At 39.8% G+C, this 26,862-nt stretch overlaps 1 protein-coding gene across 8 annotated transcripts in view; it reads left to right on the forward strand.

Moving 5' to 3' along the window:
* The first annotated feature begins 203 nt into the window (after positions 1 to 203).
* Positions 204 to 26,862, forward strand: part of LOC141726939 (uncharacterized) — a 102,248-nt gene continuing 75,589 nt past the window's right edge. For 3 of the 8 annotated variants that reach the window (XM_074532052.1, XM_074532055.1, XM_074532054.1), the window contains exons 1-3: positions 208 to 781; positions 10,509 to 10,642; positions 18,083 to 18,198. In XM_074532052.1, the coding sequence (XP_074388153.1) occupies positions 621 to 781; positions 10,509 to 10,642; positions 18,083 to 18,198 (411 nt within the window). In that variant the 5' untranslated portion in view covers positions 208 to 620. Of the gene's footprint in view, positions 782 to 10,508; positions 10,643 to 18,082; positions 18,199 to 26,862 lie in introns of all 8 variants that reach the window. The other 5 variants (XM_074532048.1, XM_074532051.1, XM_074532049.1 and 2 more) reach the window with 4 other exon arrangements.

Here is a 26,862-nt window from a genome sequence, read left to right on the forward strand (position 1 = left end):
GTTTGGTACCTAGATTCTTTGGTATTCCAGTTTTAAAATAATAAGCCTTTTGCTTTGCTAAAGGACAAGGAAACCAATTAACAAGGTACTCAGGCCCTGTTCGTGCAAGAACTAGTCAGGCGCTCGCAGCTGCGCCTTCCCCACTTATGATGGAACTATTTAACCATTCTGCGTGCGGCGTCCGAGCCGTTGTGCTTGCTTCCTCCGCTATGCAACCTCCTCATCGCAAGATCTATGATCCAGTGGCAGCCTGGGGCGGGTAGTGCGTGTGAAAGAAGGCTGGGGGAGGAGGGAGACACGGGTCACGTCCTGGTAGTGGCGGCCTGGGTAGCCCTTTGGGAAACCGGAGGGAAGTGAGGCTTTTTTCCCCCTCCCTTCTTGCAGGGGAACTCGGAGTCCCGTCGGCGCGGAGCGAGGGCGCCCGCTCTACCGTGAGCCCCAGCTAGCACGGGAAGAACAGCTGTCCGCCCAGAAGCACCTCCAGGGAGCAGTCGAGTCCGCCGCTAGAGCGCCCGCATGCTAGGACGCTCTGGCAGGCGCCACGCGCTTTCTCTGTCGTCCGGCCCGCCTCTCCGAGTGTGTGGCACTGTCGCGAGCGGAGCAGTCGTGCAGGCTCCGCCATGATGAGCAGTGGAGGGATCGGGGTGCCGCTAGGCTTTCCCTTGGCCCCCACGTCTGTCATCCAGATCACGAACCTCTCCTCGGCTGTGACCAGTGAGCAGATGCGGACTCTCTTCAGCTTCCTGGGAGATATCGAGGAGCTGCGCCTCTATCCACCGGAGTAAGCAGGGTCTGCGTCGGCTCTCAGAACAGTAGAGATTTAGGATGAGGAAGAGGCTTAGAGGGGTCTAGAGGACGGAGGGAAAGGAAGAGGCAGAAGGTCCTATGTGCCATCTCGAGTGTGGGCATCAGTCTCCCGCACGTGGGTGTGTGTCTGCCACCCCTTTGTATGGGGCAGGAACGTTAGGGGAAAGGGGCTATATGCCTGGACCTAAGATGGTTACCTCGGTCCGGAGGAGGGGAGCAGTCGCGGTATCTCTGGAGCGGCCTGTAGAAACACGGCGAGTTTTGTTCTTGTGGTGGCAGTTGGAGCCGCGGTCACCTGGTTGCAGCTGTCGGCACTGAGTCAGTCTGACAAGACGCGTGCTCGTAGGCTGCCCCAAAGCGCTTCCTAGGTGCAGGTCTCGTTTCCCCCGTTTTCCTGAAAACCTGTTTTTTGTGTCCCACCTTTCTCTTCGCTCGGATTCATCCCAAGGGGAGGAGGAGAGGGGGAGGACGGGCGGGAGCGCCCCAGGCCTGACCTCGGCCTGGCTACCTGGTCTCGCCGGCACGCATCGCCCGAGTGGCGCGGCCGGCAAGACCAAGCTCTTTTTGTTCGAACGGCTGTTTTCTTCCGCGAGAAAGGGGTCACTCGAACAGAAGTCAGCATAGCTGTTAACAGAGGAACGGTATCTGGCCTGTGCTTAGAAATATCTCCGATAGGACGTTTGCAGTAAGTGAAAATTAGTAACGGACCTTACACGTTTCTCTAAATTGTAGCTGTCCTCGTATCAACTGCATGCAAGGGATCTGCTCAAATGAGAGATAATATTGTTATTTTGCAAACCTCAATGTTTCTTCAAAGCAGATGGAACAGAAGAGGAAAATAAATATTTTTTTTCTTAACACATCTGTTATATTAGGAAGTGAATGGCAGACTGGCCCTTTCAAACAATATATATATAAGAAAATTAAATAGGAATATCAGAAAGGGGCAGGGGGAGCCATTCACATCCAGACTTCAATTTTAATACAAAGAAGACAGGAATAAAGTTTAATTATAAAAAATACTAGCAAAAGAAGATGGTATTTGTCCATTTTAATGTGTTACTAGATTATACATAGCTAGATTTGGATGAGGAATATTCAGAAAACCTAAATGTGATTTAACATATATAAAGTACATATAGTAGGCATCCATTCATGTCAAGATAAAACAGCTTTACCTAAGTTTTAAACACTTTAATAGATTTATAGTGATTTTTGCACAGTTTCCTAGGGTTTTATTTTGGACTTGTTCCACAATACACTTAATACACTTATCAGAGAATAGAATCATAGAATGGCTTGGATTGAAAAGGACCTTAGAGATCATCTAGTTCCAACCCCCCTGCCACGGGCAGGGACACCTTGTGCTAGACCAGGTTGCTCAGGGTCACATTGAATTTGGCCTTGAACACTTCCAGGGATGGGTCATCCACAACTTATCTGGGCAACCTGTTTCAGTGCCTCACCATCCTCACAGTAAAGAATGTTTCCCTAATATCTAATCTAAACATACACTTTTTCAGTTTGAACCTATTCCCCCTTGTTCTCTCACTATATGCTCTTGTAAAACATCCAGCCTTCTTGTAGGCCCTCTTTAGGTACTGAAAGGTCGCTATAAGGTCTCCACAATGTCTTCTTTTCTCCAGGCTTAACAGCCCCAGCTCTCTCAGCCTGTCTTCATAGGAGAGGTGTTCCAGCCCTCTGATCACCTTCATGGTCCTCCTCTGGACTCTCCAACAGGCCTATGTCCTTCCTGTGCTGGAGACCCCAGAGCTGGATGCAGTGCTCCAGGTGGGATCTCACAAGAGCAGAGTAGAGGGGGAGAATCACCTCCCTCGACCTGCTGGTCATGCTCCTTTTGATGCAGCCCAGGATACAGTTGGCTTTCTGGGCTGCAAGCACACATTGTCAGGTAAACAATATGGTGAAACAAAGTTGTACATTGCATTGTGTACAATTGTAGCCTCTTTTCTCTCTTATTCTATATTGCAAATATTCAGCATACACACAAAATATTTTTCCTTTGTCAGGCATGAGTTTGCAGAGTACAATGAAGTTGTGTTCTCTTCTGTATGCACAATTTTGCTTATTAAAAAGAGGACGTTCAAGTTTAAAGATTTACTGCAATATTTGTAATCCCATTGCCTTTTCTGGGCATGTTTCTTTCTAATAGATATGAACTTGTAGTTCTGTTGATGCTCAACATTAAACAGAATATGTAGACATTATATGTATATGTACATGTGTATATACACTTGATAAATCATATAAACTCTCCTTTTTCTAATTCAGCATTATGATCTTTCCAAATAAAAGTATAAATTTTTCTTCACCTCTTCAAAATCAGTCATGTTTGTCAGCCTTCTACTTTTTCCCTTAATCTGTTGAAGTCTAATACATAAAATATTAAATACTCAGTAGTGTTGTTATTAATTTTTTTTTTGTTTGAAAGGAAATAGATCTCATTCTGGTATTTGTCAATTAACTTGGTCAAGGACATGAACCATTTTGAAGTATTGATCTTGGTAATTGAATTTATTTTTGAAATATTTTTCCCCATTCTTGAAAGATGCAGTATTACATATTTAACTTTAGATTATCTTTTTCTTCCTGATTCTCTGATATTTTGCTCTGTCAGAGCAATCCAAGAGATTTATGGAAGTGGTGAATTTGATCAGGTGATCATTTCAACTTTATAGGAAACTCCTTTGATAACACTGTTCCACTGTAGTTTAGTTGTGCAGCACCCTACTGCTGACTTGAATGAAAAAAAAAAGATTTATTACTTACTAGGGAATGAGGATGACATATCATGTACCTATAGGCTCTTCAATGATTGTAGAACTAAGTATAGGGCTGTGCTATGAACTAGCATCATGAGAGAGAAGTTACTTTTCAGCAATTTTCTACATTTTTCCATTCTGTTATTTGTCTCTAAAAGTGGGATTCGTCACCTGGTGTGCAGTAAGACAATCTCACACACAGTGACAAGGTATGTTGTTAGTTCATATTTGCACAAAGGTCGTTGCTGAGTGGTAAATCCAAAAAGCTAGCACACAGAGCAGAGAACTTGATCATCATTTATACAATGTTAATCTAATCTATTCCACCTATCTACTACATATTCAATGTTTACTATACTATTGGTTACTCATAAAAGGGCTAATTGCATAAAGTATTTTGTAAATCATTATTAGCTACTGCGCCTTCTCAGGGCTCTTTCATTTGAATTGGGGGTTGTTTGGTGGTCATGATCTCCCCCTGATGGAATTACCTTTTACCCAGTTGGACCTGCTTTCAGCACAGTTGATTAGTTGGCTTTGTTAGTTTCTACTTATCTTGGGCAAATGTCCTTTTGGTCTGTAAATTCTGCATTCTTCTTGTCCATTATCATAACCTCCCCCTAGGTCTGTGGCCTCCATACCCAAACAAAGCGATTCTATTGACAAGCAACCCATCAAAGACATCACTGTCATTAACATACCCCTTGGTTTTATAGGGTGCAACAGAGAATTTCTTTAAAAAACTATCAGAAAGTCTCAATTGTTAAATATAATTACTTTAAAGAGAAAGTATTAATGTTGGATTAGTTCACTTAAAGTTCTTGTAAGGATGCACAATGTGGAGAAGAAGAGAGAGAACCAACCTCAGTTTTTTAATGCATTAAATAAAAGGCAGGTTCTTTAAGATGACTCTTCAGTATTTCTAGTGAGCTTCCTGAACCCAGTGACTTTTCCAGGCAATTAATATCTTAAGACTGGGGTTTTAAAGTAACAGTTTCTGACAAGGTCCTATATTTTTTTATACTGAAATGATTGGGATGACTTTTATGAATGTTGAACTAAATCACACTATGCTCTTTGGTAGTTTGTCACTTCATGTTTTATCTTCATTAATCAAAGCCCTTCAGTTTCTTCAGTCATTGTTAAGCAGACATCCCATTAAGAAGGATGGATTTAATATCTGTCATTTTCCTGAAAGCCTAGTTCTCTGTGAGGAAGTGTCTCTTGTGTATGAGAGGTTTTTGCACTTTAGGCAGTTGCCAGTAAATGCTGTTTTATTATTATTGTTATTTTCTGAAGAGGTCTGTGTGAACTGTGAATGAGCTGCTTTCAGATTCAGGATTGCGGGCATAGGAAACCCTTGGTACTGAAGAGGTTTCCATATGGTCATCATTATGATTTTAGCAACTTGTCAGTGAGACTTCATGGACACTGAAAACAATATTTCTTTTTATTGAAAAGCTATGAACGTGTGTCATATTTCAGTAGGTCATAATGCTTGTTACTGGTGGCTGTTTGTATTTACCTGTTTTCTTACAAGAAAGTTTAAATTTGACTTGACTGTACAACTATATACTGTTCTGCTCTCTGGAAGACTTTCCATTGAAATTTTAATCTAAAATTGAAAGCACCTATTTGATGAATAACATCAGTAAACAAGTTATGTGGAGGTGGGAAGAGGTTCTTTTTTTTTTAAATCCACTCATTTTACTCTTAAGTAATTTGTATTTGATTATCAAATCTCAAAGAGACTAGCTGAGTTTATATTTTATCTTGTTACAATTGTCTGCTGTATTGCTTTAAAATTGGTGTCAAACTTGCCCAAGAAACTTTGACTTCATGAGATTTTTAACCATTTCCTCATAAGACCTCTCTTATAGACTGTTGTAAGTATCTTTCAGTGCTCAAAGACCTCTTTTATTCCATTTCATTACTATTGCAAAGCATTTTGATCACCTCTTCATCCCTGTCCCATAAACAGAGCTTTAGCCTTGAGAAGAAGTATGTTCAGAGAATTTGAGTTTTTTTTTTTCCTTTTTCTAACTGCTCAGAATTGAAAGTAAGGGATGCTTGTAAAATCCTTTCAGAAAATAGGACTTTTATGTTGTTGACTTTTTTATTTACTTGTACATATAATATTTTTCCATTTTGCTTACATCTTGAGGAAAATAGGAGGACTGAATTGCAGGTTTCTAATTTTACCAAATGAGATCTGTTTTTTTTTTTTTACGATAAAGACTTTAATATCATAAAGAAAAGTTAAAGATGTATATGAAAATTATTTGGAAAATTGTTGTTAGACAGGGAGAAGCAGTTAACAAGAAGATAAGCAGTTAACAAGAACATAAGATAATATTACAGTCACAGCCTTGGTAAGAGAATTTATCTCCTACAAGTTGTTACTACATCAGGGCCTTGGTGTGGATTTGCCACTTGTGTGTAGAAGAGGGTGGCTTTAGTGGGGCTTCTGTCATCTTCAGTGATATTTTGTCATCAAAGTCTGAGGAAAAACTCCTGACATTTTGAATATCTGTGTATGGTCTTGATTTGGGTAGATTCTCATGCTGAGAATGGAGAATTGCTGTCATTGTTTAACAGGTGCTCCTCAGTTTGCCATTTGCAAAACCATGCTTTTGCGTTAGGTTCGTCACCCAGTTGAAATCTGTGTTTCAGAGAAGCCTTTAAAATTATATTTGTAGTGATACACCTTCAAATGTGGCTGTAAGAGGATTTTTGATTAGTTAAGTATTGAAAAGCTTTATGGAAATTGAACTTTAGCAGAATGAATTGTTCGAAAGCAGGGAGGCACAAAATGTCTGCATCAGGTATTGAAAGCCTTGCTATAATACTGTTTGCTTATGGGTGTTCTGGAGTTGTCTTGGAAGTTAATACACACAAGTGTTTCTTAGTTATTGTTATATCCAGCAGTGGCTGCAGTATAGATAAGGCCTTTGAGATAAAATACACAGAGCTTTATTTAAATGTGATCTGCACCATTATTCCAGAACATCTTATTTTGACAGGTTATAAGTTTCTGTTGTCTTCTCCACCATCATCAGCCTGAGAAAATTTGGACGCTTAGAGAGATATTTTATAGCCTTTTATTTGATTTTTCACTGTAGATTTCTGAATAGGTAATTCTTAAGTTTTTGGTTGGTTTTTGTTCTGTTGGGGGATGGATGTTGCTGTCTCCCTACAAAGGAAAAGAAAAATGGTAGAAACATCTGAATGCTATTTATATCTTTATTTCCTTTTTGAGTTTTCTTGCATTTTTAAAGAAACTGGATTATAGTAACCTTAAATCAGAAATGTAGGACTTGCTTTTTTGCAACGATGCTTTGTAACTGTAGGAAGAAGGCTATGAGACTACCTCAATTCAGCCTTAAAAAGGATTGGCCAAAAAAAAAAAAAAGGGATTAAAACAGAATAGGACTTTTCTGCTTTAAGAAAGACTTCTTACAAAGCCTACTGGGGAAGTTTAGGAGGCCCACTTTGCAAAAAAAGAGGACTCAGTGTCCCTGGTTTAAGACAAATTTGGGAGAAAACCTCCAAAAGGGGGCCTCTCCAGAAAGCAAAACCACACGGCCCCTCACCCCAACCGGTTCAGGAAGGATTCCTTGGAGAGAAGTGGAAAGAACCTGTTTGTTTAACAGGCACAGCATCCCCCAGCACACAAAATGAACAATACCAGATGATACCACTCTTCCACCGCTCTGAAAAAAGATGGCAAATTCAGAAAGTCTCTCTTGGGGGTGGTCGCTCTGTTCTCAGTCCCTCCGGCACTGGGGTAGCTGCTGCAGCCACAAGGTGCAAACTCTCAGTGTTTCTCAGGTCCCAGTCTGGAGCAGGTTCGAGTAGGTCCAAAAAAAGGGAAAGGAGAAACAGTCCAGGAAGAAATTTGGACTGCTTAGCTAAACTAGCTAATGAGCAGAAGCAAAAAGCAAGAGCAAAGCAGGAGCAAAGCAAGAGCAAAGTGAAAAGTCAAGCAAAAAGCAAAAGCCGCACTATGTACTGCCCTGTCTCTGTGTGCCGCCAGCCATGGAGGAGCAGGCTGATAACAAAACCAAAACAAAACTTTCACTCTTTAGAGCCAGTCTTGAAGGCACAGAACATAATATCCAGCATAAACAGAACACATGAATGGGGATACAAGCATCATAATGTCACCCTAGGACACTCAGTCACTGTGAAACTTTTTAGAATTTCAGAACTTTTGGATCTTAATCATATCCTTTGATGTAGATGCAGCATTGATGTGTTTTCAGCAGAAGTGGTCTCCTTATCAGCGAATTTTTCCTTTTCATTACTTCTCCAGTGAATCTCATGATTAGCTTAACTTTCAGAAAACACTTTGTAGCAAGGCTTTTTTTTAGAGGCTTTTTGCAGTAATATTCTTATGTTAATATTTTTAACCTACTTCTCAGATAGCTTTTGTGATTGAAATCCAGGAAATACAGAGAGGGAAATATAGAAATTACACTTGTCATAACTGGCTCTGTAGTTTTTGGGATTTATAAGGTTTATTTATGTAGGCTGTAACTGCCTGGAATAGAATTATGTTTTTGAGTTACCAATGAAAACAATAAAGAAAAAAAGCTAAGTGATGTTAGAAGTTTGAACCAGAGAATCTTCAATGGAGGCTTCAATCATTTGGGTTGTAACACTGGCATATGTATTAATTAACAAACAAACCCCAAACAACAAGAAAAAACCCAAAAGACCCTCCTCCTCAAACTTACCCACACAGGCCTCTGTCCCCCCAACCCAAAACAAACAAAGAATCCTGTGGCCATTAAAAAAACAAATCTTTGCAATGAGCAAAGTCTGGCTCTTCAGAATATGTAACATTACAAGTTGCATGCAAACATTTCTGCTGAGTACTGAGGTAGTCATAGCTCTTTGTCAGCTCTGATGGAAAGTGTCCTGAATTGAAACTTTACAGATGGCTTAAAAGCCATTTTTATACATTTATTTCTTTCCTGATTATGAAAACTTGAAACTGGGAAAACATTGTCCACTACAGACAAATGGATAGAAGAAATGTAGTAATCTTGCAATGTTTTTATAAATTGCATAAGGTTGACTTTCATATTTATGTTTCTCCCCCTCTCTGCTTATTTTTCTCCCTCAATGTTTCTGTTTTCACAGAATTTTCCATCATAAATGTTTCTGACTGCCATTCTGAAGTTGACCAGCTCTCTAGATATTTTATCTAGATGTTACCTTTCTGGTAACCAGAAACATACCAATCTGCCTGCCTCAGATTAAGTTCTGGGTTCATTTATGCAATTAATATGATGAAATAATGTGCCCAAAACTTGTGAGCTTTTATTTAAATACTAAAGCTTAATTAATTCCATCCAAAAACTTTGGGAGTACCTGCTTGGAATTTGAGGGACTACAAGATGGATTGGACTAAACTTCAACTCCTGGTACTTCTGAAAGCTGATAAGTGTTATAGTTGAGAGGGTCAAGATTAAACAGTTCAGGTAGTGTATTTTCCATGATTTACTACTTTTGTAGAAGATAGATGCTTTTTTTAAAATGGAACTTGCTGATGTTTCAGCAATAACCTTTTGTGTTCTATCTTTGAAGGTTTTACCTGAACTTACTTCATATGAAGAAATAAACTAATTGTGTAGAGTGTAAATCTTGACCAGGGAATATATCTTTTAAAGCAAACTTTGTTTTTGATCAAGATTACAAAATTTGCATATTTTGCTTTCTGGTCAGTCTGTTGGTGTACTTTTTAATGGAAAAGCAAGTTACCCAACATACGTATTTTTCATTTCCTTCTTTATTCTAGTCTAATAGTGAATTCTTCCTACTCCCTCCAGTGTTATCCTGTACCACACCAGGTCAAACTAAGATAAGATGATAAAAAGGATATTTGTTACATTAGTGAACTAAGATGTAACAATTCTAAGAATTCTCAAGAATGCGTTTTTATCTTAATATGATTTAACAAAATTTCTTTTGTGAAGGCCTAAGAAAGAATATCAGTTAATATGGGATAATATCCAAACGATACACTAAAAATGACTGAGCTTATTGTCTTAGAATTATGGAATACCCTGAGTTGAAAGGGACCCACAAGATTCATCAAAGTCCAACCCCCAGCTCTGCACAGCACCATCCCAAGAATCACACCATGTACCTGGGAGTATTGTTCAAATGCTTCTTGAACTCAGTCAGGCTTGGGGCTGTGACCAACTCCCTGGGGACCCTGTTCCATTGCTAAACCACCCTCTGGGTGAAGAACCTTTTCCTAATATCTAACCTAAACCTCCCCTGACACAGCTTCATGATGTTCCCTTGGGTCCTGTCACTGGTCACACAGAGGAGAGAGCAATGTCTGCTCCTCCTCCTCACAAGGAAGTTGTGGACTGTGATGAGATCCCTCTCAGTCTTCTTCAGGCTGAACAGACCAAGTGATTTCAGCTGCTCCTTAGATGGCTTCCCCTCAAGGCCCTTCACCATCCTCTTGGCCCTCCGTTGGACACTGATGTTTTTAAACAAGTTTTATCTGGAGGATAAAAGATAAACTATACATTATTTACTCGACAAAAGTGTCCTGTAAATATGCTATTTACAATAACAGTGTAATTTTGTTTAGCAAGATTTGTAAAGAAAATCAGCCTTGTTAATTTGGGCTTTTGGCTTCTGTAACTTTCCATTAAAAAGAAGGAGGGGCTATATTATGAGTTTTTAAGTGACAAGGCAAATTAGTAAATTTGTACATGTTGTAAATATTAGTAATTTTTTAAGTAGGCAAATTAGTAAATTTCTACACTTGTCTTTTGGGTAACTTTTCCAGGAAATCTAACTTTTTTTAAATTAAGAAATAATAGCTGAAAATATATGCATACATTTATTTAATATGGCTAATTGTTGTTTTTTTTTCCTTTTATCTTGCAGCAACACACCTCTTACTTTTTCCTCCAAAGTATGTTATATTAAGTTTCGTGAAGCATCAAGTGTTGGTGTGGCCCAGCATTTAACTAACACGGTTTTTATTGACAGAGCTTTGATAGTTGTGCCCTGTGCAGAAGGTTGGTATTTTAGACATTCTTCTGTAATGTTGGTCTTTGTCCTGTCTGCTAACTGTTTTAAGCTTTCTATCTAAAGAGGCAGTGCTCTGTTATTTGATTTTTTTTCTGTAAAAAAAAGCCTTGAAACAAAATTGAAAATCAAATGAAGAAACCAAATTATCTAGATTAAACTGAAATCCAGCATTAGAAAAAAAATAGTTGATTTAAATTAGGATAGTTCAATTTTCCACAGTTATTACATATTTTGTGGGAAAATAAGGTAAACTAATACACTTCATTATAGTTTGTATTGGCAAGCTTATTCCCACACAAAGTTCTCTCTGAAGTCAATGGAGCACTGCAAAGATAAAGCAGTTTCCTGGCACTGTGATAACATGGCAGTTTGGATCTTAATGTGTTGCCCTTGGTGTGGTGTTTTGGTTTTGGGTTTTTTTTTAATAGTAATTATTTTTCAGTTTTTTAGACCAAATTCCAATTTTGTCTTGTAGATGTTATATATGCATTTGACTATTTTAGATTAATCTAATCTTATGTATTTTGCATTTGTGATGGTAATTGCTGTTTGAATATAAATATTTACTTTCTAATTTAATAAAAAAAAAGTTTCAAATTTTCTTTCTTGTTCCTGTGGAAAAATATCACTTTGTGTGCAATAAAAAGGCTTTCTTATGCATACTGGTACTCTTCTTTTAGATATCTTTAAAAATGCAATCAACTGTACAGAATGCTTCTAGTGTAAAATATTTTTCTAACTCAGTAAAATAAAGTGAATACTAAATTTACAAGTGTTTCTTTAACTAGCTTTGAGGTCCTGCTTTTACATGTGTTGAATACAAGGTAGTTCTGATTGTTAGTATACTATCCCAGATTTAAATGCAGTTCTATGAAGCATGGTCCTACTTACTGTAGGCAGATCACCAGAGTTAGGCAGAGCCTCCTTTCCTTCATTGTGATAATTGTGGGAATTGAGCATTTGCTCATTTGGATCTGGATTGCCTCTTTGGAGTGGAGTATTCCAGTTGATGGAGTACAGATAACTTCACATGATAGCTGTTTTGCCACGAACAAAAATATTTAGAAAGATTGATCCATAAACTGCAGCAAGTTCAGAAATATCTGCTATTAACAGGACTTTTATAACTTCAGTAGTCAGGTTTTGATTGAAAAAATACTGTTGACTTTTTGGAGTTTAACTGTGGTCCCAGAGTGCCATATTTTGGCATGTTTGCCACATCATGATCTAGATAGTATGAGATTAGTGCTGCTGCAGTGATGGTCTGGGGTTTTCCTAGCAAACTCTGACAAGTCTTAAAAATTTCATAGACTCTTAGATGACCTACAGTACACTGTCTATTCTTGTAGCCTTGTTAACATGGACATATTGACAAGTCTTTGTGAAGCCTAGATTTTTAGTTGCTTTTATGGTTTGTTTGGGGGACTTTTGGGTTTTATTTTTGGAACTCGTTCTTAAACCACAAAGAGGATATTGCTGTATCCACTTAAAGCTTTGTAAAGGCTTTGGGTAGGCAAAATGTATCAGAACAGCATCCTTATTGAAAAATTGCCCTTAAGTAATTGACTGCAAATTCTTCAGAATCTTGACACTGGTTCAGTACTGCCAGAGAGGAAAGATTGCTACCTAATGGATGAACAACACTTCCTGGTATTTTTCTTGAGATCACTGCATGATGTGATATGACAACAGGCAGGTAGAGCTATGTTTTCCTGTGTCTCTTTATGGCAGACAATGAGGGGAAGGAGAATAAAATCAAAGTTCTGAGAAATCTTGTTCCAACCCTGTTTGTAGCTGACTTATTAGGTATTTCTCAGAAAATGTGTTACAGAAAAACTGTCACTGTTTCAGACCATTCTGGACCCCACAGAGATTTATATATAATTAGGTGAACAAGTGATTGGGTTGTGAATTCAATTTCTATTTTCAAGTCAGAATGCTGTTTTCATGTAACTTTCTAATAGAATAACTAATTTTAATTTGCAAAGATGTGAATTTATATAGGTTTAACTTTCTGAGACCATAGTGCAACATTTTTTATTCACTATGTATAATTGTTAACGGAATCAGTGGAGTGTACAATGGGCTTTAAAAATAACAATGGCTATATTCTACTAAAAGGTTAAATTATATCAGTAGCCAACAGTGCCAGCAATAAAATGTTTTATGTGCTGAATTAAACATAATAGAAGGGGTAAAATGAAACTCTGAAAACTTGATTTTAGAAAACAGAATAAGATCTGAAATTTGTAGTGTATTTAGACAGTGGTTAATTAAGAATATGAGGAAGGAACCACTACACAATGAAACTGTTCATTTTGTGACATTTAATAAGCAATTTAACAAAAATATAATTGTAAATTAATTAACATTATCAAGTTTTCAAAATATAACTTTCTTTTGTGTGTATCATTAGGTTTTTCTTTAAACATTACAGTTTGAGAACACAAATTTTGAAAGATAAACAAAGATACCACCCTAATAATTCTAAATTTTATGTCCACATTGTCTAGTAGATGGATTTTGACTATTAATTTGGTTTTGTATGTTTTTTCTGTGTGATATTTGTGCATTATTAGATGACTAGACTGGCCAAGGCAGACCTGTTGCACTTGCCTGAGTTAGGCATTGTTTGCCATTCCACTAAACCTGCCGCCAAGTGAAATCTTCATGGGGGAAATGAGATTGAAGTCTGGCCTGCTGAAGATGGACGCCCTGTCTCTGTTTTCATTTTATTTTGCTTTCCTTCCTTTGTTTCTTTTATTTTCACTTTTTAATTTTTTTTCCTTTTTGTTTTGTTCTGTTAAATCCCTTACCCTTGTACTTGTCAACTGGTAATTCAGCTCTGAAAAAAATTATGCTTTGTAAAGGGTTCATAGTGTTTCATTTTGAAGTTGACTTGAAGCTACTTGTGGATGGTATACAGAGAATTTAGGATATGTTTAAGTTTTATGCTGTGAGCTATGGATAAGTTTTGTTTGGAATACATTTAAGCATCTCAATTCAACAGATGAACCCATTGTGTCAGACTGGAATAGTGAAAACTATATCAGTTTTAAGATGCATTCTTTCATATGTTATGCTTTGTGAGCTTATTTTGAAAGAAAAATTAAAACTTTCTGGAGAAATTACTTTACAAAGTAAAATCATTCTTTTTCTCTGCTATTTTTCCTTTTCTCAGCAGAGTACTTTTAGGCTGCATGATCTGTTTAAAAGAAGGGTTTCTATTTATATCTAATTAGAAGAGTTTAATTATTTCTGATATTGGGCTTTCATGAGTATTGAATGTCATGAAATATTTGTTTGCTTCTGATGAAACCTTGCTCCAGTGAGGTCAGTGGCAGTAAGATTTCATTCTTTTGTTTTTGTAATTTTTAGAAAAAACTGTTTACCCCTCATAAGTACAAATGCAGCCTGAGATTTTTTTTTTTGGAATGTGTTGTGAGGCACATTGTCTTTTAACACTCTTATTCATGGGAAGATTGAAAAGTTTTTTGTGTGAGTATGTGTGTATTGCACTTTTGCATGCTCCAGTGGTCATTATTTCAAGAAGAGGTTAAAATCAAATTATCATCTCACAATCTCAGAAGCCCTGGCAGTTCATGCTGGAGTGATTGAGAAAGTTCTTATCCCTAAATGATGTTTGTTCTTGTGAAACAGAAGCCCTAAAACAGAAGTGCTGGACAAGGTAATGTGTCTAGTCCTCAAGCATTACTCTTCCCAGCCAGCTGCATTGGGACCAATTGGCTTGATTCTCATAATGCACCAAGCTGAGAACTGTAGCTGGGAAGAGCTTTGTGATCTCTGTTGGATTTAGCTGTGCCAGTTGAGGTAATTACAAGTAGTTGTAATGTCTTTAATCTCTGCTGCTAAATCCAATAAGAATCATGAAGTGAATCACACGGAAATTATTTTATTTGTAAGTGTGCATTTTCCATTGATTTAAAATAGTAAAAAAAACCCCAATTACTTTAAAATTCTTTCAAGTAAATGTAAAAATAAAGTATTTAAAAAAGAAATGTACTTTAGTTATTTTTAAAGCTGTTTTGGGGTGATGGGAGGATTAACCATGTAATTTCAGTATAAAGAGTAAGAAATTAATTTCTGAGCACATGGACAGTGATAAAAATACTGTGGTTAGTACCTGCTTAACACAGGTATTTCTGTTTAGCATTTAACAAAATGGATTTTGGTACAGACGAGATTGACTAGGGCTTTTAAGCACTTAGGAAAGCTACATTTCTGAAGAAGCATAAGGTATCTCTAGGTAATACAGAGCTAATTCTACATTTGCTTTCAAATTCCTTTGCAAAGTGAAAAATAAATAAAGAAATAAATGATCATAGAATCTAATTTACTAAACACTCATGCATTCAAATAAATATTTCTAAGGATGCGGTACGGATGTGGCAAATTTCTTTTGCTTGTTTCCCTTATTAAAAAATAAATATATTTGCCTCATTTCCATTCAGCTTTTAAATATCATGAGTTTAAAAACCAAAACAGTTATTCTTAAATGAAAGTGTCCTAATTTGTTATGTCATTACTGACATATTTTGTTGTATTTTTGTGGGCTTGTATCCCTTTTAAAAATAAATGAATGGAGGCTGTAACTTCTGAGGTTATTTGGCCTTGCATATTAATTTGTTTTTCAAAACTGTCTAAAAACCAGGGAAATAAATTTCCAGGATATTTCAGGGTTTTGGTTTTGGGTTTTTTTTTTTTTGCCCTCAACAGTTTATTTTCTATAGAATTGTTTAAAAGTTTAACCTGATCTTAAAAACTTAAAACTTCGAAAGGGGTATCTTTTCAAAAAGACAGTATCTGAAAATACAAAGAAATTTTCAGGGTTCTGTCTGTAGCGGTAGACCTTTCTTCATTCTTGAATAAAATAAATATATCTTTGTGGCATGCACCTCATCAACTAGATTTTGTATTTAACATTAAACATTATGCTGTTGAGGGACCAAAGTATTCTGGAAAAAATGCTGCTAACTTTACAGTTTATATGTGTATGTAATTCATTTTTTTAAACTATAATAGTTTATTTAACTGAAATTGTTCAATTGATTCCTTAAGCAATGTTTGAGCAAATGAATAATGAATAATTGCAATTATTTCAGCAAGGTGAACCATATACTTAAAGTTTAGAATTGTATTTAAGTACATTTCTGAACTTGACTCCCTGTCAGTTTAGTTATATGCATATGCATAACTCATTTCCTATCTAAAAGGGCTAAATGTCTTAAGCATCTCTTAAGTTTATCTGGTTAAGTGTGTATTGAATTGGCTGTATGTAAGTGCATACTTAAAATTAGGTATATGCTTATGTATATTATTGACCAAGGATCTAAATTACAATTCAGATGTACCACTTTAGGAGCCATTAAATTTACTTGAGCCATGTCTGTTGATCCTGTAGAAACCTCTATGAGTATCCAGTTAATTGCAAGATGCTGGCTCAGCAATCATTTGAAAATGCTTAAGTATTTTGTTGTTCAGAAGAACTGGTATATAACTGTATGCCTAATTTGCACACACAGTTGTTGGAACTGTATATTTGGAAGCCTGTTAGTTAGCTACATAGTAGGCAGGATGTGAGGCAAGGTACCTGATTCTCATGAGCAGTCTGGCAAATCAAGTACACCTCTCATTGCATGCCTGAGTTCAAAATGAGACCTGTTAGGAGTGCTCAACATTGTGATGATGACTCAGATTTATGCATGTTTTTATAAAAGCCCTGGAAGACATAATAACACAGTTAATTCTTATTTGTTAATAATTTTCCTAATTTTCTCCTTTAGATAGCAAAATAAAGTGGTTTGTTACATGTCAAGGAGCAAGATGCCTCAAAATTTAAATAACGCTAAATAGAAGGTGTGAGAAAAAAGAAGAGTACTGTTATTCTATCTTTTCTAATCCACTCATGCTATATATAAATTAATTTTCATTTATATTTGTTTTGTCCTTTGTATCTCCAACTCTAACCAAGTCCTTGCTGCAGATCTGTAGAACAGGTTTGCAACTTTTGTCTTTTTATTTTTTTTAAGTAGTATGATTCCTGTGGGGTTAATTTTCACAAATATAGCTAAAATTGCACAGTGTTTTGAAAATAAGATAATAATTTGGGTTTTGAGAACAATATTTATAATAATTTTAAAATTCTGAAGTTAAGGGCTTTATAGTTAAAACACATAAAGTTTGAACCAAAGCAGTAAAAGTCACTGCCACAGTATTTGTATATACCTTGACTTGTAAAACAATTTTTAAATAAAAGCATTTACATTATTAAAGTGCATGGAGTAATATCACAGGGCTCAAATGGGTAGCATATATACAGTTACTCCAGTAATTTTGAATAAATCATAGATAACTAATGTAATTAGCACTTCTTTTCTTTATTTTTTCAGTTGAGTGTTTAATATTTGTACCAGTTTAAACGCCTTTGCATTTCAAATTTAAAACATGTGTTTATTGCATTTGTAATTATTGCATCTTTTGATTTTTGAAGATTTTTATTATTTCTTTAGCAGTCTAATTGTAACTAACTTTCAATGAAACCTGTGTTTAGTTCAGATTAGACATTGCTTAAACTTTTTGCGTGACAGGGAAAATATAATATGGTTGAAATAGTAGGAAATATAGGTAAATATAGCTTGCTTAGCTGATGATTATCTTTAATTTCAGTAAATTTAAAGCTAATTTATCAAATATTTAGATAAACTGAGATGACCTAGAATGTAAGACAGTACAAATATGAATTTTTCAGCCCTCCCTCCACTCCCAACTTCATTTGTAGTATGTCTTGTGTGGAGTCACAGTAGGGGTTTTTTTATTTATATTTATTTGTACATCAAAAGTAGGTAACTCCAGAGGGTGAAAAAGCTCATGAATTTCAGTTAACACATACTTTGTTTCTTTCTTTTTCTAACTGATTTGGTTATTTGCCATTTCTGGGGATTAAACGTTAAAAAAATGTTCTTCTTTTCTGTATCTGATGTTCTGTGTGCTATTAGTGATGCAGCCAACACGAACGGTTGTCATGTGTAAAACAGCTTTCGATCACCGTGAAAACACCGCCCCGGGAAAGCGTCCATGCTTGATATCGTTTGGTTCATGAACATTAAGTTTCCAGTACAGGTGACCCATAGCTCCAAGTGTTAAATAATTGTGTACATTATTCAGTTTTTAAAATAATAATCCATTAATGACATTGCTAGTCTTTAAAGTTCTGCTCACTTTTGTTTTTCCTAGTAGACGCAGGGTAAAAGGAAATACTTAAGTCCATATCTCTTTGTAAGGATCTGGTAAATAGATTCATTCTTATTTATGACTTTTTTAAATGCAAGGGTAATTGTAAAATCATAGAAAGAGTAACATCTGTGTAGTGTTCCAACTCTGTGTAACGCTTTTCTTTGCTTCTTCAGGTAAAATCCCAGATGAAGCCAAAGCCCTTTCTCTATTGGCACCTGCTCCTACTATGACAAGTCTGATGCCCGGTGCAGGGTTGCTTCCTATACCTACACCAACCCCTTTAACTACAGTAAGTAAAATTCAGTCTCTGATTTCTGGTTTTCCTTTATACTCAGTAGCCTCTCTCTGTTCAGAGAACAAGAACTATCTGATCTGTGGATGTTGTCTTCTCATATGCTAAATCAGTGAGGATTTAGCTGTGGTGCGGAGAGGGTAGATCACAAGATGTCCATGCACTACCTTTCTTGGGTGTTTCTTTCAGGTTCTCGGATTGCAAAATAGTGGCTAAATACTGGATTTGGTTGTGTTCATTTTAGTTGTTGTTCCTTCACTAGACCCATTAATTTGATGCAGTAGCAATGCTATCCACCTCTTAATAAATTACTAAAAGATCATAGTTAAATTGAAAGAGTTCTTCATAATATTAAAATGCTGCAATAGGATGTTTTTGCAATAGGATACTTTGACCCTGGTGGAAGCTGAGGTGAGCCTGACTGAAAATGAGTGGAAGAAACATTCCGTTGTGACTGGCCCAGAGGCCCTGTGCATTTTGGGCATAGACTTCCTTCTAAGTGGGTATTTCAAAGACCCAGAGGGACTCAGGTGGGCATTTGGGATAGCTGCTGTGGAGACAGAGGGCGTTAAACCATTGAACACCTTGCCTGGACTATCAGAGAACCCATCTGCAGTAGATCTTCTGAAGGGGGAAGAGCGACAAATACCAATTGCCACGTCGACAGTGCATCGCCAGCAGTACTGGACAACTCAAGATGCTGTGATTCCCATCCACAAGATGATCTGTGATCTGGAGAGCCAAGGGGTGGTCAGCAAGGCCTACTCACCCTTGAACAGTCCCATTTGGTCTGTACACAAATTTGGAGAATGGAGATTTACTGTGGACTATCATGCCTTGAATGAAGTGACTCCACCATTGAGCACTGCTGTGCCGGACATGTTGGAGCTCCAGTATGAGCTGGAGTCCAAGGCAGTGAAGTGGTATGCCACTATTGACATTGCCAGTGTGTTTTTCTCCATTCCTCTGGCAACAGAGTGCAGGCCTCAGTTTCCCTTCACCTGGAGGGGGCATGCAATACACCTGGAACCAACTGTCCTAGGAGTGGAAGCACAGCCCCGCCATCTGCCATGGACTGATCCCAGACTACTCTAGAAAAGGGTGAGGCTCCAGAACATCTGCAGTACATTGATGACATCATTGTGTGGGGGAACATGGCAGCAGAGGTGTTTGAGAAAGGGAAGATCATCCAGATTCTCCTGAAAGCCAGTTTAGCCATCAAAAAGAGCAAAGTCATGGGACCTACTTGAGAGATCCAGTTCCTGGGAGTAAAGTGGCAAGATGGATGGCATCAGATTCCCACCAATGTCATCAATTAGATCACAGCAATGTCTCCACTGCCCAACAAGAAGGAAATACAAGCTTTTTAGGTGCCATTGGCTTTTGGAAAATGTATATTTCTGAGTACAGCCAGACTGCGAGCCCTCTCTACCTAGTCACCTGCAAAAAGAACAATATCCACTGGGGCCCTGAACGGCAACAAGCCTTCACCCAGATCAAGTAAGAAATCGCTCATGCGGTAGCCCTTGGCCCGGTCAGAGCAGGACCAGAAGTGAAGAACATGCTCTACTCCACAGCCAGGAACCATGGTTTGTCCTGGAGCCTTTGGCAGAAGGTGCCTAGTGAGTGAGACTTGGAGTTGACCACTGGGATTTTGGAGTCGAAGCTACAGAGAGGCCAAAGCCAACTACATTCCAACAGAGAAGGAAATGTTGGCCGCCTATGAAAGACTCCAAGCTGCCTCAGAGGTGATTGGCACAGAAGCACAACCTCCTCCTGGCACCCCGACTACTGGTGGTGGGGTGGATGTTCAAAGCAAAGGTTCCCTCTACCCACCACTCCACCAATGCCACATGGAGCAAGTGGATTGCTCTCATCACACAGTGCACCCATACTGGAAAACTGAAGCGCCCTGGAATCTTGAAAATAATTACAAATTGGCCTGAAGGTGAAAACTTTGGTCTCTCTGACGAAGAGGAGAAAAAACAAGTGACACATGCTGAGGAAGCTCCACTATACAACCAACTGCCAGGAGAAGAAAGATGCTGTGCTCTTTTCACTGACAGTTCCTGTCATGTTGTAGGGATGAAACAAAGGTGGAAAGCAGCCGTATGGAGCCCCACACAACAGGTTGCAAAAGTTACTGAAGGAGAAGGTGGATTGAGCCAACTTGCTGGACTTAAAACCGTTCAGCTGTCCCTCAGGTGAGCTTTTGGGATTGCTGTAGAGACAGACGACATTAGACAATTGAACACCTTGTCTGGTCTCTCAGAGGACCCTTCTGTGGTAAGACTCCTGAGCATTGGGGCAACATAGCAGAGGAATTTTTTGAGAAAGGGGAGAAAATAATCCAAATCTTCCTGAAGTCCAGTTTTGCCATAAAGCACAGTAAGGTCAAGGGACCTGCCCAGGAAATTAAGTTCCTGGGGGTAAAATGGGAAGACAGGCGCAGACAGATTCCAACAGAGGTGATCAATAAGATAGCTGTGATGTCTCCACTGACCAGCAAGAAGCAAACACAGGCTTTCCTAGGCATCATGAGTTTTTTGAGGATGCACGTCCCAGAGTTCAACAAGATTTTAAGCTCTCTCTACCTTGTGACATGAAAGAAAAAATATTTCAAGTGGGACCCTGAACAACAGTAAACCTTTGAACAAATTGAATAGGAGATTCCTCATGCAGTGGTCTTTGGGCCAATCAGGACAGGACAGAATGTGAAAAATGAGCTCTACACTGCAGTCAGGGAGAATGGTCCTTCCTGAAGACTCTGGCAGATTGTACCTGGAGAGACTTGAGGACGATCTGTCAGGTTCTGGAGTTGGGGATTCAAAGGATCTGAGCCCAGCTACACCCCAATTGAAAAAGAGGTTCTTGTAGCCTATGAAGGAGTTCAAGCTGCCTCAGAAGTGATTGGCACCAAAGCACAGCTTCTTCTGGCACCCCAGCTACCAGTGCTAGGATGTTTACAGGGAAAATCCCTGCAAAACATCATGCCACTTATATGACGTGGAGTAAGTGGATTGCTCTCATCCCACAGCAAGCTCGTATAGGAAATCAGAATCACTTTGGGATCTTGGAAGTCATAATGAACTGTCCTACATGTGAGAATTTTGGATTATCATCTGAAGAGGAAGAAAAGCAGGTGACATGTGCAGACGAGGCCCCACCATATAACCAGCTACTGGAGAGTGAGAGGAGATACTCTCTTTTCACTGATGGATCTTGCCATATCTTGCCATAGGGACCAGTAGGAAATGGAAAGCAGCTGTATGGAGCCCTACACGGTGAGTTGCGGAAGCTACCGAGGTAGATGGAGTCATATTGCAGAGCTGAAAGCTGTCCAGTTGGCTTTGGACATTGCTGAATGAGAGAAGTGTCCAACACTCTACCTCTGCATTGACTTGTTGATGGTAGCAAATACTTTATGGGAGTGGCTGGAAAGATGGAAAAAGGCCAACTGACAGCACAGTGTCATGGTTTGGGCCTGGCACAGAGCCAGTGCCCCCATGAAAACACCCTCTCCCTGGTGTCTGCTGTGAGATGTGACCAGGAATAAGCAAAACAGGCTCCAGCTTAAACATAAAGAAAACTTTATTACCTAAACTACAGGAAAATAGGAAAAAACTATAAGGAAAAAAAAAATTGAAAACCTTACAAAAAACACTTTCCTCCTCCTCACCACCAAAATTTCCCAATCCGATACATTCTCCCAAATCACCAACTGCCCAGCCTGGCGCCACCCTTTAGGATGCTCAAACTTCAGTTCATGAAGAGGAGAGGAGTCCTTCTCGCACCATAGGCTTCGTCTGGAAACACACTGAAACGTCGTGTGCTTCCATGTCACTTCGGCACCGCCCGGAAAAGTCCTTTTGCCACTTGTGACATCTTCCTTCCATGACCAGAGCTGCTTTTAGGGTTGTCTTTTAAGGATGCCTTGTCTCACTCCAAAAAGGCACAGTCTCTGCTTTGGGACATCTGTCCCCCCCATATTTTTCCAACCCCCTGGGGCCGAGGGGTCCCCACAATGAACCCTCCTGGTTCCGAGGCACTGCTTCCCCCCAAGTGCAGTCTCTGTGTCACAGGAACAAACTGAGTCTATGGCTACACAATAAAAGTCCAGCCAAAAGGCCACTCCAATCATCTCTCCACACTCAGTTAAACTTCTCCACGTCCTTCAGGCCAGGTCCTTGTCTCATCTCATCTCTTATCTCCCTTCTTATTCAGCTCCGAGGAGGATCAGCATTTTTTTTGCAAGGTCCCAGTCATGAAGCAAAAGGGTTAAAAGTTCAGTCTCTGTCTGTCCAGGAGCACTCCGGCACTCCCACACGTGCTGCTGCTCCGGCCTGGGCTGCACTCTCCCCCCCCTTCTCCTCCTGGGCCGGCTGCTATCAAATTCAGATGCCGGCTCTCCTCTCTCTCCCTCCTGGGGGGAAAATGGCTGCCTGATGGCTGTCTCTTGGGGCTCCTCCACCCTTCCATCCTCAAGGGCCTTCTCACCCCCCATCTCTGTCCAGGCCCTGGGCCTACCGCATGGCTGCCCCTCCCCCGCTCAGCAGCAGTGGCTGGACAGGGGAGGGAGATCTGACCTCTTCGCCTCGAAGTCCCAAGAGGGTCTCTCAGGGCCGAAGCTCTGCTTTTTAACCCCTGTGTATTCTCGGAGGTGTGTCCAGACCCCACTGGCCACACCCAGAATTCCCACTTCTTCCTGGTCAAACCACCACAAGAGGGAAACCCCTTTGTCTGCCAAAGTGTGGCAAGACATTGCTACCCAGATGACCATGAAAGTCTGTCATGTGGATGCACATGTACCTAAGAGTCAGGCTCATGAGGAGCACTGCAACAATGAACAAGTGGATCAGGCTGCCAAAATCAAGGTGTCACAGGTAGATCTAGACCAGCAACATAAGGGTGAGTTATTTCTAGCTCAGTGGGTCCATGATGCCTAATGTCATCAGAGAAGAGATGCAACATACAGGTGGGCTTGTGACTGAGGGGTAGACTTAAACACAGGCACTATATCCCAGGTTATCCATGACTGTGAAACATGTGCTGTGATCAAGCAGGCCAAGCCGGTAAAGCTCCTGTGGTATTTGGAGTGGTGGTCTAAATATAAGTATGGGTTAGGCCTGGCAGATCAGCTACATCATACTGCTGCAAACCTGCCAATGTCGGAACCCAATAAATTCCTCTGGCTGCCCTGGAGGGCTTGAGCCCCTGCCTGGCAGGCTCAGAGACCTTGGCACAGAGCCCAACACCCCATTGCCTTTGATTTAGCCCTTGGAAAAAACAATTGCCAACCTTTATATGAAGAATTACAAGTCAAGAGAGTTTAAGTCGAATAATAGTTAGTTGGTCACAGGGTGAAAAATAGATTTTTGGGTTTTTTAGAATGGGGGTTCAGGAGGCAAGATGGAGGAATCTGGGTGTGTCCAGTCTTTCTCCTTCTTCTTGGCCTCCATGTTCTGGGTGATGCTGGCACTTTTAGATTGGTTTAGAGTAGAAGCTCACTGTCTGACATAGATGATAGGTATTGGGAAGTAATTGTAAATAATGTACACATTGTTTTTAGTATAAAAAGACAACACCACCTCTGAGGTGGGCAGTGTGCCTCAACCCGACCTGCCAGACAGACCTGAGGCGGGTCAGAGAAAGAATGTTATGGATAAGAAATAATAAACAACCTTGAGAACGAGAACAGAAAAAGCCTGACTCCTTCTTCGAGGGCCAGACTTGAAAAAAGAAGCTTGTACATATCTCAGAGTCACTCTGACCAGCAGAGATTCTGAGATGCCAAGGCAAGAGTTACATGCTTACAGTGGTAGAAGCAACCACTGGATGGCTGGAGACAACCCCATGTCTCATGCCACTGCCCAGAACATTTTTTTGGGCTTTGAAAAGCAAGTCCTGTGGTGACATGGCACCCCTGAAAGAATTGAGGATGACAATGTGACTCATTTCACAAATAGCCTTATAAACATCTGGGCTAGACAACACAATATTGAGTGGGTGTATTATATACCCTGTCATGCACCAGCCACTGGGAATGTCAACTGGTATAATGGACTGATAAAAACAACATTGAAGGCACTGGGTTGTTGGACCCTCAAGCAGTGGGATCTGCACTTAGCAAAGGCTACATGGCTAGTCAACACAAGATGTTCCACTTACTGAGACGGCCCTGCACAATCAGGATCCCTGCATACAGCAGATGGAGATAAAGTCCTTGTGGTGCATATGAGAGGTATGCGAGGAAAGACAGTTTGGAATAATCCTGCCTTGAGGAAAAGCAAACCCATCCATGGGATTATTTTTGCTCAATGACCTGGTTACACTTGGCGGGCAATGCAGAGGGATGGGGAAACACATTGTATACCTCAGGGGGTTTTGACTTTGGGTGAGAACAGCCTGTAATGTTGAATTGCATATGTAACACTGGTTGCTGAATGTCATTGTCACTGCATGTTGTAACTACCATGGACAATGAGAATGGACTGCTCCGGTTATATCAGTCATGGACCAAATGAATTCAATCCATATCCTGGAGGATAGCCAGTGGCTACTGAAATAATAATTGTATTTGTAAATATTTATATGTATATATGTGTACAGGTGAAAGGTATTCATTTGGGCAGGAGTAGATGATATGGAATAAGGGTTGGATAATGTCCTGGGTAACCTAAAATGTTATTGTATGACACAGCTATCTGTGCCCAAAATTGTTACTGTCTCTTTAAGACCTGGCAGCTGAAAAATTGAATGGTAGGGCAGGAGCTAGGGGATGCCCCAGGATTTTTAGAAGTCAGAGCACTCAGGCAGAGCTCTCTCTTGTCTCTTGCCTCTCTTGCCTCTTGGCTTTTGCCATAGAGCTGAGGCAGCATGGGTGGAGGCTCCCCTTTGGGTTTCTTTTGGTCTTTTTTCTTTGAGGGGGGTGCTTTGGGTGTTTTTTTTTTTCAAAAGGCTGTGTTTTTCAGTCCTGGACTGCCCCAAGGTAAATTCTGCGAGTGCCTGACTACAGCTGCAGCATCACACTGAAAAGAACATAACAGTCCTGCTTCATATGGTCGCCCCAGCACACCAACAGCGCCCGGTCAAAATGCGAAGGCACGGAGTCTGAGTTACCCCAGCTGACTGCTTACCATCTTCTGCCAAGAAAGCAGCAAAGTCCCTCCACAAGTTCTAGATATTGACCGAACTCCAGTCACGGGAGTGTGCAATCTGCTTTTTGCCAATGCAGCTGCCACTACTGGTGGAGACATAGAGGGGATGAGCTACTGCCATCTTTGTCTCTCCACATGCGGTCATTTGCAGAGGGCATCATCTTGGGAGGGGGATGGGGGTGGTGTTACTCCTCCATTTTGAGTTTCTCTTTGTTCCTGGCCAGTCTGTGAGATTTCAGCAAGTTTGTAACTAGTGACTATTACTGTTATTTTCTGCCTGTTGCTATTTTGGTTTTTTTTAGTAAATGTTATTTTTTCACTTGTATCTACACATATTCTTTTCTTATTGGTGGAAAGGGATTGGCTAAAATACTTAAGAGGAGGTAACTCATTTTGAAGTGTCCGCCTTTTAGATTGTCCTAAATCAAGACATTGTACTTAAATGATTCCTCATCTGTCTCCATGACCAGAAACATTATTCTCACTCTCATATTCTTAGCTGATACTGATCAGCATCCTAAAAGAAATCCCTCCCTCCCTTCCTCCCTTCCTCCCTTCCTTCCTTCCTTCCTTCCTTCCTTCCTTCCTTCCTGGTCCAAGAGCTGTTTTCAAGTGTGCAACTTATATAATGAAACAGTGTATCCAATGTTGCCAGTTAGAGGTTTAGGCTACTTCTGTTTATGGTTCATAACTGTCATTGTATGAGAGACATTGGATGACTTTGAAAAGAATTTTTAGTTCACAAGAATGCTGGTGCTTTTTTGTCTCAAAATATGTGAAGAAATATTTTAGGTATTTCATTTAAAACTGTGCCTACTCAAGTTTCCACTGCATAATTGTTGGCAATGATCCCTAAATAATCATGGAATAATTTAGGTTAGAAAAGACCTCTAAGATCATAAAGTTCAACTGTAATCTTAACACTGCCAAGTCCACCACTAAACCATGTTCCCAAGTGCCATGTTTACACATCTTTTAAATATCTCCACAGATGGTGACTCAACTGCTTCCCTGGGCAGCCTGTTCCATTGCTTGACAAGCATTTGGTGAAGAAATGTTTTGTAATATCCAATCTAAACCTCCCCTGGTACAACTTGAGGCTATTTCCTCTCATCCTATCACTTGTTACTTGAGAGAAGTGACTGACACCCACTTCACTACAACCTCCCTTCAAGTAGTTGTAGACAGTGATGAGGGCTCCCCTGAGTCTCCTTTCTCCAGGCTTAATAAACCCAGTTCCCTCAGCAGCTCCTCATAAAGACTTGTGCTCCAGCCCCTTCACCAAGTCTGTTGCTCTTCTTTGGATGTACTCCAGCATCTTGTCATGAGGGTCCCGAACCTGAACGCAGTATTAGAGATGTGGCCTCACCAGTGCCGAGTACAGGGGAAGAAGCACTTCCTAGTCCTGCTGGTCACACTATTGCTGATACAAGCCAGGATGCCAGTGGCTTTCTTGGCCACCTGGGCATGGACTGGCTCATGTTCAGCCAGCTGTTGACCAACA

This window comes from Zonotrichia albicollis, chromosome W, assembly GCF_047830755.1.
Source record: "Zonotrichia albicollis isolate bZonAlb1 chromosome W, bZonAlb1.hap1, whole genome shotgun sequence".
In the NCBI taxonomy this organism is placed as follows: Eukaryota; Metazoa; Chordata; class Aves; order Passeriformes; family Passerellidae; genus Zonotrichia; species Zonotrichia albicollis.